At 39.0% G+C, this 14,085-nt stretch overlaps 1 protein-coding gene across 1 annotated transcript in view; it reads left to right on the top strand.

The window, feature by feature from the left end:
* Positions 1 to 3,191: 3,191 nt before the first annotated feature.
* Il31ra (interleukin 31 receptor A) overlaps positions 3,192 to 14,085 on the top strand; it is a gene marked incomplete at its 5' end in the record, with an annotated part of 44,701 nt that continues 33,807 nt past the window's right edge. Inside the window, 3 exons of the mRNA XM_042690719.1 lie at positions 3,192 to 3,255; positions 9,183 to 9,300; positions 11,685 to 11,857. Coding sequence (XP_042546653.1) covers positions 3,192 to 3,255; positions 9,183 to 9,300; positions 11,685 to 11,857 — 355 coding nt within the window. The remainder of the gene's footprint in view (positions 3,256 to 9,182; positions 9,301 to 11,684; positions 11,858 to 14,085) is intronic.

The raw sequence follows: 14,085 nt of genomic DNA, 5'->3' as shown, positions 1-14,085 counted from the left end.
GATCACAGCCAGGAACCCCCACTGTCTGAGCAAAGTGGTTATTTCTTTAAAAACCAACTTCCTCCCAACTTCTTTTTTAAAAAAACTTTATTGTCAAGGTGATGTACAGAGGGGCTCCCAACTTTTTTTTTTTTTTTTTGGGTCCGGTCGTGGGGTCTGAACTCTGGGCCTGGGTGCTGTCTCTCAGCTCATCAGCTCAAGGTTAGTGCTCTACCACTTGAGCCACAGTGCCACTTCCAGCTTTTTTCTTTTTGCTTATGTGGTGCTGAGGAATCGAACCCAGGGCCTCATGCATGCAAGGTAAGCGCTCTACCTCTGAGCCATCTTCCCAGCCCCACGGGGCTCCCAACTTTTATAGAATTATATATTCCTATATATTAGGCATTAACCTAATATAGGTTGGTACATTCTGCTCCTATGTAACCTACCTCACTGATGAAACTTTTATGTTTACGGATCCAAGTTCTCCTTTTGCTTTATTACTTTTGCATTTTCAATTAGGTATTTCAGTTAGTTTATACCCATGTATCCCTGTAGCTTTTTCCAGAATGCTGTATGTGATTTTGTCTTAAAATTATTTTGTTAATAGCCCTTTTCTCTTTTTTCTTATGATCTGTCAGAGGAAAACATAGCATCATTTATTCCTGAAATGAGTTACTGCTTTTGCATTTGCTTCATCCTTGCACTCTCCTAGCCTCTCATCTGGGAGTGAGACAAGAAGCCACAAGTCTTTTTGTTCTGACAAACCATTAAATTACCCAAGCAATTGAATGTCTTCCCCATACCAGGCACTTCTTCGAATACTAAAGCTGCAGAGAAGAAAGAGAAGCTCCACTTGCATGAAGCTGCTTGGGTGAGGGGAAGCCAGCAGGTAAACTGTCAAGCACCATTCAGATTTGTTTTTATTTAATGTTAGTATAAAAGTGATGTACAGAAGGGTTATAGTTACATAAATAAGGTAATGAATACATTTCTTTTCTAACAGTGTTGCCCCCTCCCTCATTTTTTCCTGCTCTTCCTCCCTGCCCCCCCACTCACCTCCCCTGAACTTGTAGAGTTCATTTCCAACATAGTGTATAGTGAGTTTCGCTGTTGCATTGGTTCACTCTTTGCTCCAGCATTTCTGTGATTCCTCTTCCCTTCCCCAAATCAGATAAACTTATATACAAGATAAATGGTACTGAAATCAGAAACAGTGACCACAGAGGAGAAAAATATTAAAGAGGAAGGAAATAACCACTAAAAATGAAAACAAAAGAGCAAAAAACCCCTCTTGTTTCCATATTGTGGAGTTCATTTTGATTAGCATCATTTTATATGGTACATAGCTATTATGTACATAGCTATTGGGTACTGTGACACTCTGCTTGGACTATCATTCTGGAGAGCAATATGGAGGTTCCTCAAAAGACTAAACATAGAACTACCCTGTGACCCAACAATTCCACTCCTGGGCATTTACCCAAATGACCACAAACAAGACAAAACTAAAGCTATCAGCACAACTATGTTCATTGCAGCATTTTTTTTTTACCATAGCTAAGATATGGAATCAACCCAGATGCTCCTCAAGTAGATGAATGGATCAAGAAAATGGGCATATATACACAATGGAATTCTATGCTTCCATCAGGAAGAATGACATTGTTACATTTGTAAGGAAATGGAAAGAGTTGAAAAAATCATATTAAATGAAGTAAACCAGACTCAAAGAATCATAGGCTCCATGGATCCCCTCATTTGTAATAATAAGCACCATTCAATTTGACAGACTCATATCTCATCTGACAGCAATCAGATTGACTGCTTGGTGGGAATTATGTGAGGGAGCTTTGGCCTTGAATCTGGAAGGTGCTTAATCTGTCAGGAATAAAGAAATGGGTCAGGAAAAATAAAACAGCTTTCCTTTCCTCTGCTCTTACACTGCAACCAACACAGAAAGCTTCTGACACCAGAGATAGGGTGATTTATTCCATAGCATTTGAGCAATAGATTCTGCAGCAATGGATACCCACTCGGTGTCCTCTGACCCAATTAAGTACTGAAGCCTTTTGCCTGGAGATAGCATCACAACTCACAGGATGGAGGCTTGGTACCCAAGACTTCCTCCCAATCACTTTAGATGCCCATCTCAAGTCAAAGGTGTTTCTGAACAACTGACTATAAATTGTGATTTTTATAATCCTTTTCTGGGTTTGACTATTTACTTCAGTAGCTCACAGAACTCAGGGAAACAGGTTTACCAGTTTATTAGGATATTACAAAAGATACAGAGGAAAGATGATTAGGGTGTCTATGGATACTTCATTGATTGCTAATAGACTGCTCATAGACAGCTAAATAGACTGCTAAATGATTGCTAATAGATTGCTAAAACCTGGAAAGGCCTATGTGAGTGGGGCAGAACCTCTCTGGAATAAGGAGGGTCTTATGACCTACTGTCTAATAGGACAAGGATAGATCAGAGAATTTCTTTATAGCCAGTTATAAGACAGATAGGCTGAGAGAGATGAGAGTTTCCATTACGTACCTTGGAAAACAAAAACTAGTTTTCGTTATGTGCCCTGAGGAAAAAAATATATTGTTATAACACATCTTTTCTTTCAAATGTCTGGAATTGGTAAATGCAAAGGGATCTGTGTGATGACATCCAATAAAATAGACTAGGCTAGTATAGAATAAAAACAAACCCCTAAGCTGGGCACTGTTGGCTTCCACCTGTAATCCTAGCTACTCAGAAAGCTGAGATCTGAGGATTGTGGTTCAGAGCCAGCCTAGGCAGAAAGTCCAATTAACTACTTCAAAACCAGAAATGGAGCTGTGTTTTGAAGTGGTAAAATGCTAGCCTTGAGCACAAAAGATCAGGGACAGTGTCCGGGCGCTGAGTTCAAGAACCACAACAAACAAAATAAATAGATAAAGGAAGGAAGAAAGAGAGAAAAAGAGAAAGAAACAAAGAGAAAAGAAAAGAAAAGAAAGAAAGATGTAAAAGAAGGAAAGAAGGAAGGAAGAGAAAGAAAGATGGAAAAGAAGGAAGGAAGAAAGAAAGAAAGAAAAGAAAACTCCTCCCTACAAGGTTCCCAGACTCTTTTCATCACTGGAATAGATGTGTTGAGAAGAAATCAGGAAGTTGTATTTCTTTTGACTGATTACATTTCAGCTCTCTCTTTCTCTAGCCTCTGTGAATTAATTTGGAAGCAATGTGGACCTGGGTACTATGGATGTTCCCTTTACTCTTCAAGTTGAGCCTGACAGGTAGGTTAGCCTATCATGGACCATGTGGTTCTATTACTTCTTTTGGATAACAATTCTGAACTTTGAAGGAAAGGTACTCTGGGACTATGAACATCTTTAGATAATCAACAGGTGGCTTTTGAACATTCTGAATTTGTATTCCCAGAATATTCTTGGTTTTCTACTATTGTCATCATGACCTCATACAATCAATATTTCTTCACTATAATTCCATCTTCCATTGGCTAAATCCAAAGTTAGCCACCAAAACATCAATATAGGAGTAGTTAGATCCATGTCTATTCCTCTCAAACCTCTATGAATTCTGTTGCTCTTCCATAAATAGCTCTCCTTAGCACCTTCAAAAGCTAGACCAACCTCAATGGGTATCAGATAGCTACAAGGAAAACTATAAAACACAGTTGAAAGATATTGAAAAACATACAAATAAATGGAAGTGTATCCTTGTTTCATCAATTGGAAGAACTGATATTGATAAAGTATCCATATTGCTCAAAGCAGTGTAAAGATTCAGTATAATGTCTTTCAAAATGCAAGTGATATTCTTCTCAAAAACAGAACAAAGCAATTTTAAAATTCATATGGAACCACCAAATAGTCAAAGTAATTTTGAGAAAGAATAAAGCTGGCTGCCTCATACCTTTAATTTCAAACATATCATAAGGATATGCAATTTTAGTTAGATAAGAGTATTAGCTGAATGGCCAGAATAGGCAAGTAGATTGAGAGAGAAAATAGATAAATGATTGCCTTGGGACAGCAGTGGAAAAACAAGTGAGGGAAGGGAAGAGAAATGGGGAATGATTACTAATGGCTATATGTTACTAATGGTTACTAATGGTCTGAGTGATGAAAATGTCCCAAGTCTGATAGTAGTGATGACTGTACAACTTGGTAAGCAGACCAAGAACCAATCTGTATGTATGTATTGGGTGAATTGTATAATATACAAATTTTATCGCAATAAAGCCAGTCTGTCCCTGGACTTTAATTCTGGGCCTGGGTGCCTCAGCTCTTCAGCTCAAGGCTAGTGCTCTACCACTTGAGCCAGAGTGCCACTTCAGTTTTCTGGTGGTTTATTGGAGATACAAAGAGTCTCACGGACTTCCCTTCCCCGGGCTGGCTTTGAACCGTGATCCTCAGATCTCAGTCTCTTTGGTAGTTAGGATTACAGGCATGAGCCACCAGCACCCAGCTCAATAAAGCCTTTTTTTTCTTTATTGTGAAAGTACCGTACAGAGGGGTTACAATTACATGGGCAAGATAATGAGTATGTTTCTTTTTTTTTTTTTTTTTTGGGTCCGGTCGTGGAGCCTGAACTCTGGGCCTGGGCGCTGTCCCTCAGCTCTTCAGCTCAAGGCCAGCGCTCTACCACTTGAGCCACAGCGCCACTTCCGGCTTTTTTTTTTTCTGCTTATGTGGTGCTGAGGAATCGAACCCAGGGCCTCAAGCATGCAAGGCAAGCGCTCTACCACTGAGCCACCTTCCCAGCCCATGAGTACGTTTCTTATCAAGCATTGTTGTCTCCTCCTTTGTTTCCCCTTCCCATCCCTTCCCATCTGCCCCCCACCCCTCTTACCCCCTTTGCCCCCCACCCTCCACCCCCCCCACTCCCACCAAAGTTGTAAAGTTCATTTTTCAACATAAGGATTTGTACATCTCATTGTTGCAATGGGTCCACGTGTATCCCTATTTAAAAATTTTGTTTTTTTCCCTTCCCCTCCACAAATTATACCAACACCAAATACAGTGAAAGCAGGGATTATATCGTGGGGGAGGGACATACAAAGCAACAAAGAAATCATCTTATAAATATGTTAGAAACAATTGCATGAAAGCAAACACATTTGAATAGTTATCTTGGGGTTCATTTCACCTTACACCAACTTATCTGACCTTTTCTGCTTGTCTCAGACATATACTAGTTATTGCAAATAAGGGAAACCATGGGACCTGTTTCTTTGGGCCTGGCTTACTTCACTTAATATAATTTTTTCAAGAACTCTAATAACAACAGATGCTGGAGGGGATGTGGACAGAAGGGAACCTTACTGCATTGTTGGTAGGAGTGTAAACTTGTTCAACCACTTTGGAAAGTAGTATGGAGGTTCCTCAAAAGACTCCACATAGAGCTCCCCTATGACCCAGCAATCCCACTTTTGAGCATTTACCCAAAGCATCACAAACAAGACCTTACTAAAGCTACCAGCACAACTATGGTTTTTGTTTGTTTGTTTGTTTGTTTTTTTAGGCCTGGGCACTGTCCCTCAGCTCTTCAGCTCAAGGCTAGCACTCTACCACCTTGAGCCACAGTGTCACTTCTGGCTTTTTTTCTTTTTGCTTATGTGGTGCTGAGGAATCGAATCCAGAGCCTCATGCATGCAAGGCAAGCGCTCTACCACTGAGCTACCTTCCCAGCCCCCAGCACAACTATGTTTATTGCAGCATTATTTACCATAGCTAAGATATGGAACAAACCCAGATGCCCCTCAGTAGATGAATGGATCAAGAAAATGTGGTATACATACACAATGGAATTCTATGCCTCCATCAGAAAGAATGACATTGCCCCATTTGTTTGGAAATGGAAGGACTTCAATAAAGCCTTTTTTAAAGGAAAAGAGAAGATGCTTTGGTTAACATACATTAAAAGCCATTTTCAAAAAAGGGAACTGCAGATCTGGCCTCTACAACCAAAAATTTCTCCATGAATCAAGAGGAATGAAAGATACTGGTTCCAAAAGTGATTGTTCTACTCAACCTGAGCTGTGGTTATGGTGCTGCCTTTGTTTTCCCCTTACTTTTTGTCAATACAGTAAGAGAGATCAATAGTCTTCTGAAGGACTATTGACATTGTGCAAAACACTTGTGGAAGATCAAATGGTGTACCCTTTCCTTGGACAGTCTTTGAACTGTTGGCTGATGGGTGCTACAAGTACAGAGCTCTCTGGAAAGGGCCCGGAGGCATCTAGTTCTTGCACACACATACTTGTTCTCAGGGGCTCCCTTGCCCATGTAAATCATGCTCGCTTTACCGTCCAAATATGTGGAGCTTCTCCTGTGGAGCTTCAATCTAAACACAATGTTGTATGTCACTTTACTACCGCCCTCCCATTAAAATGTAATACCTCCAACAGTTAAAATATATACAGTATTATTCAGATGCTGAGAAATAGAGCATCCTTTATTTCTATGATGTGGTTACTCAACATCAGAAATTCTCTCTCCACTGGAAAATTGAAGGAGAGGTCAAGTAGCCCTTAAATTTGTTGAAACTATTTCACTCTCTTGTTCACAGCGTCCTTTGGTTAATTCAGTCTCTTTGAGTAAAACCTTACTGTTCCAGAGTTCCTGTCTTTCTCAATAACATACTGTCTGAGAACATGAGCAGGGTTTGTGTGACTTCAGAGTCTTGAGAAGGAAATAAGTGGGAATAAGTCCTTGTATCGCCCCTTCATGTTCTTTGGATCATTTAGTGTGCTCCAATCCCCCTCTGCTAGTTGCAGAGGCAGCTGGTTTTACCTAGGCTTTAGGGTATCCTGATGGCATCTATTCTTGGAGTGGATGTTTGCTGTAGTCCCGAAGACCCTGTGTGCATAGGATGCTCTTCATCCTCATCCCAGAGCTAGTTCAGTCTCACAGGAATAAGCTCCCCCCACACCCCCCATACAGGGAAATTTCTGAATCCCTGCAATGCTATACTCACTTATAGGGAGCTCCTCCCACCCTGAGTGGGTCCAAGCCCCATCCTCTGCTGGTGAGGGGATGCTGAATGACAAATGAAGTTTCTAGACTTAATTTAGGCTCGTCATGTTCCCTGAATGTGCTTAGAGAAAGGGTTACTAGGCCAGTTGGGAGCTTAGACCCATTTACAAGTTTGTGGTTCTGTCAAGATCATTGGCCTCTGAGCTCTTTGCTCTACCTTATTTTCATTCTCTTCTCACTCTGTATTTTCCTTGCTAGAAGTGATGGGTTGCTTTGTTGTTACTTCTCGATAAATAGGTACTTCCTTTTTAGGAAGCACTGGAGCTTTGCTTTGATATGTGACAGTAGTTTAATAAGATGCTTCTTTCTCAAATATATCTGTTTTTAAGACATGTTTCATATATCATGAAACATTAAAAATAAGTCTCAGCCTCAGAGCTGACCAGTGCCCTTTCTCTAATGCCCTTTATTCTTAATTGTGTGTGTATATGTGTGATAAACCCCATTGCTATATACTTCAACCCACAGACCACTTCTCAAAATGAGGTTTTAAAACATAGGATCACAAAGAAACTCGAAGTGTTGAAATAAAATTATTAAAATAAAAGAAACAGATTTGTGATAAAGTAAAATATACTCTTTATTAACACACCAAGAAGGTCTAATTGTTGCTTTAATTTAGGCCTAGTAATAATCATGTCAAATAATTACCTTAGTATAGAAATGGTGCCAATAGGGGGCTGGGAAGGTGACTCCATGGTAGAGCGTTTGCCTTGAATGCATGAGGCCCTGGGTTCGAATCCTAAGCACCACACAAGCACAAGAAAAGTGGTGCTGTGGCTCAAGTGGTAGAGCGCTAACCTTGAGCTGAGGGAGAGTGCCCAGGTCCAGAGTTCAGGCCCCATGACTGACAAAAAAAAAGAAAGAAAGAAATAGTGCCAATAGCACTCTGGCTCCTTTTCAACTCATGTAAGTCTTTTGCCATTTATTAGAAATAGTGATATGCATATTTCATATTTCATGTTATCTACCACGGGAATATAGAATGAACATTTTTGTATTTTTGTAATGGTGATAGCTATAGGTAATGGTATCATTATTATAGTTGATTGCATTCTTTTTTTTTTTTTTTGGGTACGGTCATGGGGCCTGAACTCTGGGCCTGGGCGCTGTCCCTCAGCTCTTCAGCTCAAGGCTAGCGCTCTACCACTTGAGCCACAGTGCCACTTCTGGCTTTTTTCTTTTTGCTTATGTGGTGCTGAGGAATCGAACCCAGGGTCTCATGCATGCAAGGCATGCGCTCTACCACTGAGCCACCTTCCCAGCCCAACTGATTGCATTCTTGATTCAAGTGAATTCCAAATTTCAACCATAGGGTAGTAAAAAGGAAAGGTTTTTTATTAAAGTATATAGGCTCCTGAATTCTGCCTAGGGATCACATGATGGTGAAGATCTCTGTTTGGATGGTAATGTTCAGATGCTTTTCCTATTTAGTAAAGAACTACAAGAAGCAAAATGTGAACAAACAGCAGGATATTTCCATTATCCCATTTTCCAGGGAAGAAATTACCTACGTGTAAAGTCATGGCAGAGTTCAGCATTTTCTATTAATCTCTTATATTCACATTATTCATTGTCCAATTATCCAGAGTAGTCCTATCAATTGATTCTTTTACATGTTATTTCATTAATACTTACTATTTGCCTGGCATTTAAAAGAAATTTTTGCTTCTCAAATGTTGCTTTTAAGTAAGAATATAAAAAAAGTATTTGGAGTACAAATCTAACTCTCCAAAGGGAATAAATGAAGAGATGGAATTAAGTTATTTGACAAATCCTTTATTTTTTTTCATCTGAGACCTAGTCTCAAATTTGATATCTGATGCTTTTGATCATTGGTTGGTGTTCTGCCACCTGAGCCACGCCTCCAACCCCTCCTAATCCAATCAATGTAATCCTAGCTATTCTAGAGGCCGAGATCTGGGAATTGTGATTTTAAACCAGCCTGGGCAGGAAAGTCTGTGAAACACTTATCTCCAATTAACCACTAGAAAACAAGAAGTCTAGCTGTGAACTAAAGTGGTAGGCCCCTAGCCTTGAGCAGAAAAGCTCAAGGACAGTGAGCTCACAAGCTCAGAGTTCAAGCCCCAGGACTGGCACCAAAAAAAAAAAAAAAACTATTCTGACCTAAAATTGTGTTTGTGTGGATGATTTTTTTAAAGCTCTTCCAGCTAAGCCTGAGAACATTTCCTGTGTCTTATACTACAATAAAAATATGACTTGTACTTGGAGCCCAGAGAAGGAAAGCAGTTCTACCACATACACTGTCAAGCTGACATAGTAAGTATGGGAGCTTGTGCCTTGCTAGTGGGGGTAATGGGAGGAGGCTCCTGATTCCCAGATGAGTCAAGTTACCTAAGAAGGTAACCACTGTGTATATCCAGTGTGCTGGGATGGCATCTTGGCTACTTGCAGCTATGCTGATGGGATTGATAGCAGCAAAGGGAGGGGCTGCAGAGCCTCCTGATAACCAGCTAGCTGTTAGAGCTGTCTGCTGGGCTGAGGGGAGTCACCAGTCACCATGGAAAAGTCTGTTTACTATATTCAACTATGCTTCTCTTCTTTCTAAAAATATGACATGGTTATTCATTCTTCAGAGTCTGACACAGGAGTAGGACTATAAACCAGAACCAAGAGGCAGATCAATCCACTTCAGTCTGCCACAAGTTCATTGTCAAGCTAGGCCACTGTCAGTGGCCCACTAGGACAGCGATTCCCTCAAATATCTTTATTTTCTGTTACAATAAAAGATCTATAATTTTTGAAGTATAATTCTAGCCCAAGTTAGATATTTGTCTATATGTAGGCTCTTTAATTTAAAAAATAACTAATAAAATCCATTACTTCCTTCTTATTCACTTTAGGGACAAAGTGTTTAAAAAAAAGCCATATAACCAAATACAATAATTTTAACATTGTTAAAAATTTGTTTTCCATTACTGGGGTTTTGAGCTCAGGGCCTTGTGCCTTGAGCTAGGCAAGCACTTTATTATTTGAACCATACCTCCAGCCCCTCTTGCTTTTAGAATACTTTTGCTTCCAAGCTAGCCTGGGAACACAATCCTCTACTTATTATTTTTATTGTAAAGGTGATGTGCAGAGGGGTTATAGTTACATAAGTCAGGCAATGAGTACATTTCCTTTGAACAGAGGTGTCCCTCATCCCTCATTTTCTCCCAGTTCCCTCCCATCCCCCCTCCTTCCCAAGGTATATAGTTCATTTCCAACATAGTGTCCTAGTGGGTATCACTGATGAATTAGTTCACCCTTTGTCCCACCATTTCTGGGCTTCTTCTTCTCCCCAAATCAAATAAACTTACATACAAGACAAAGGTACAGAAATGAAAAAAAGCAAAAAAAAAATCCTCCTATTTATGCTTCCTGCATCGCTGGGATTATAGTGCACACCACCACATCAGCTTAATTGTTGAGATATGGGGTCTTGCTAACTTTTTTATGGAGTTAGCCTTGAACCACATTCTTTTCAATCATTGCCTTCTGAGTAGCTTGGATTACAGGTGTGAACCACTAAACCTAGCCCCAGTTTTAATATTTTCATGAAGAGTTTTCTATATATCATCATAAAGTAGTTATATAAATACCTATGTTGCTATTACTGTGATCACTGCACATGGTGTGCATCTTTTTTTAACCAATAATACAATATAGACATCTTTCCATATGCGTAAAGATAGATACATTAAAAGACATTATCAAAACCCCTATTTTTATATGTACACCATAGTTTATGTAACAGATCCACTTTGCTTATTTTTTTGGTGAGGACAGTATTAGGGTTTAAATTTAGGACTTTCGGGCTGGGAAGGTGGCTCAGTGGTAGAGTGCTTGCCTTGCATGCATGAGGCCCTGGGTTCGATTCCTCAGCACCACATAACCAAAAAGAAAAAAGCCGGAAGTGGCACTGTGGCTCAAGTGGTAGAGTGCTAGCCTTGAGCTGAAGAGCTGAGGCACGGTGCCCAGGCCCAGAGTTCAGGCCCCACGACCGGAACCAAAATAAAAGTAAAAATAAATAAATAAATAAATTTAGGACTTTCCATTTGCTAAACAAGCACTCTAGCACTTAAGCTATAGTTTTAGTCCCTTTATTTAGCTTTAAATATTTTTTGGGTAGACTTTCATAGTTTTGCTTTGAGCTGGCCTCAGACCTTAATCCTCCTGTGCTTGGACCTCCCACATAGCTGGGATCACAGTTACCTACTACCATACTTGGCTTATTAGTTTGATAGGGTCTCACTAACTTTTTGATGGTGGTCATTCTTGAATCATGATCCACCTAATCTCTGCCTTTAGCTAGAATTACAGGCATGAATTACCATGTCCAGTTCTCTGGACATGGTAATGAATAAATTCTTAAGGCTAGAATATGGCCTATTAACTGTGTCTTGCCAATAGGAAATGTGTTGTAGTACAGCTTTTATTGGGCTTACACTATTTCTAGGAGGCGACATATTTCATAGCATCCCAGGTAGGTTGGATGCAGGTAGAACTTTTTAATTATTGATGGGACCAGGACCCAGTCCTAGACCACAGTTCTTAAGAGAAATCTAGAGTAAAACTAACAAATACTGCTTAATATACACAAGTATGAGTATGTTTCCAAACTTCTGTATTAAACTTACATTGACTCATCTTTCCTTTCAAAGCTCCTATGGAAAATACAATAGGATCTGTGAAGCCAACAGCACCACAGGTGCTTCGTGCTACTTTTTATTTCCATTGGTAATACCCCCAGATAACTGCAGCATTGAAGTCAAAGCTCAAAATACAGATGGTGTAATTAAATCTGATACCACATATTGGTACTTAGATGACATAGGTAAGTGTTCTCCAATATTTTTCTGTAATGTTGAGTACTCAATCAACTTCTTTTTTTTTTTAAAGAGGTATCTGTGAACTCAAAAGTACACTTAAAACTCAAGAGAATAATGGATATGTGTAATGGTTATACAAAGATATATTAGAGGAAAGATAAAAGATAAAAGGAGAGAGAAAAGGACAGATAAGGAAGGATGTAGGAAAAGAAAGAGGGAAGAAGGAATGAAAGGAATTAGGAAGGAATGAAGGAAATCTGTTTGAGTGAGAAAAGAGAGTTACCTTACTGGCCATTGATTTCTTCTTTCAGTTTGTAATTTAAGTTGTACTAAAAATAAATAAATAAAAAGACCCTCCTCAAAATAATTATTACTCATGAAGAAAAAGAGTAAAACTTTTGTATTTAAATTCTGATTCTTAAATTCTTTTTTGAGAGCAAATTCTTACCATGTAATTTTAAAACAGCTGCTTCTTTGAGATACAATTCACATATGCAATCAGGTTCAAGTTTTTCTTGGATCTCTTATTAGCATATATTAATTACAAAGGAGTTTCTGTATGATATTTCTATATACCCATATAAAGTACTTTGATCAGTATTATCCCTCTATTACCCTCCCTTATTCTTCCCCTTTTAAAACAACTGAAAGGAATTTCATTATTCTATTTTCATAAATTTGTATGAGGTGCTTTTATATCATATCCATTCCCCCTTTTCTTTTTACCTTTCCATCTCCTGTTGATTTCCATCCTCAAACAAATTCCTGTTTTACACTTGTGTTATTCCTTTTTTGATAGATATACATGTTCTACCTATTGGAGAGATATGTCTGAGATATGATGTTTGTCTTGCTTAGTCTGGCTTATTTCACTTAACATGATGATTGCCAGTTCCAGCCATTTTCCTGCAAACAGTATGTTTGACTTTATGCCTTACTAAACTTGTGTGTATATATACTATATTTTCTCAATCTATTCATGAGTTGATGAGCATGTAGGCTGATTCCATACCTGGCTAAGGTGAGCAATGCTGTTATAAACATCGAATGCAGGTATCATATCTGTAGAATCTGAATACGTTTCTTACGTTTCTTTGGATATATGCCCAAGGGTAGTGCAGAAGGGCCATAGGTATGTCTATTTTCAGGTTTTTTGATGAACCTCCATACTGATTTCCAAAGTGGTTGCATTCAATTGTATTCCCACCAATGGTGTTTATAAAAATTCCTCTTCCCCTTATCCTTGCCAGCATTTATGGTTTGTGCTTCTATTTAGAATTGTCTATTCAACTTATTTGTTCCTTTCTTAATTTATTAATTGTTGGCATCTAATTTTTGTACTGCTTATTCTGGATATTGATCCTTAATCTGATGACTAGCTGGCAAAGGTTTTTATCTCATTTTGTATGTTGTTTCCTGATTCTGGCAATTGTTCCCTTTGTTTTGTAGAAGCTTTGTAATGTTGACACAGTCTTATATACCAATTCTTGCTCTTATTACCTGAGAAATTGGAGTCCTATTCAGAAAGATTTTACCTATGTTTATATTTTTCAAATGCTCTCGCTCTGCTTTCTTCTAGTACTCACAAAGTTTCATGCCTGACCTTTAGCTCTTTTCCTTTGTGTTGGTGCTGCTTAATGTTGGTGCTCCTTAATGTTGGTGCTCCTTAATGTTGGAGGAAGGCATCAAAGGACTGGACTGCCACCCCCTTCAAATTCATAATCCTCCTATCTGGGTCTCCACAGTACTGGGAAAACAGTAGTGAACCACCATGCCTGGCTAAAATACATATATTTCAAGGACAGAAACTTGGCATTAGAATGTTTATAGTGGCAAGAAAATGAGAGGTGATTTGTGGTGGGTATTTCTTCATCCTGCTGGTCAAGGAAGAGAAGCCAAGGAAGAAGAAGGGAAAATGGATAAGAATTTTACCCCATTTTCTGGTTATATAGTCTTTTTTCAAAGAATTTTTCCATTGTAGTTTATTTAATAACTCACTATTTGCTTATAATTGGATGATGATGATGATGATGATGGTGAAGATGAAGATAAAGATATCTGTGGTCACTCTTTACTTCCTTTCTGCTTGACGTATGACTCAATGAAGAAAAGGCTGACCTGCAGAAAACTAACAGGAAAAACCCTTTCTCATTGGGCATTTATCTTTGGGGAAGTATCAGGAATCGAGGAGGGTGGCCTTCCTTCATCACTGCTTTGCTAATGTGATCTGCAT

Source organism: Dipodomys spectabilis, unplaced genomic scaffold, assembly GCF_019054845.1.
Source record: "Dipodomys spectabilis isolate Male_0828 unplaced genomic scaffold, ASM1905484v1 ptg000140l, whole genome shotgun sequence".
Lineage (NCBI taxonomy): Eukaryota > Metazoa > Chordata > Mammalia > Rodentia > Heteromyidae > Dipodomys > Dipodomys spectabilis.
The sequence above is the reverse complement of the archived record's forward strand: the minus strand, read 5'-3'. Positions and strand labels throughout refer to the sequence as shown.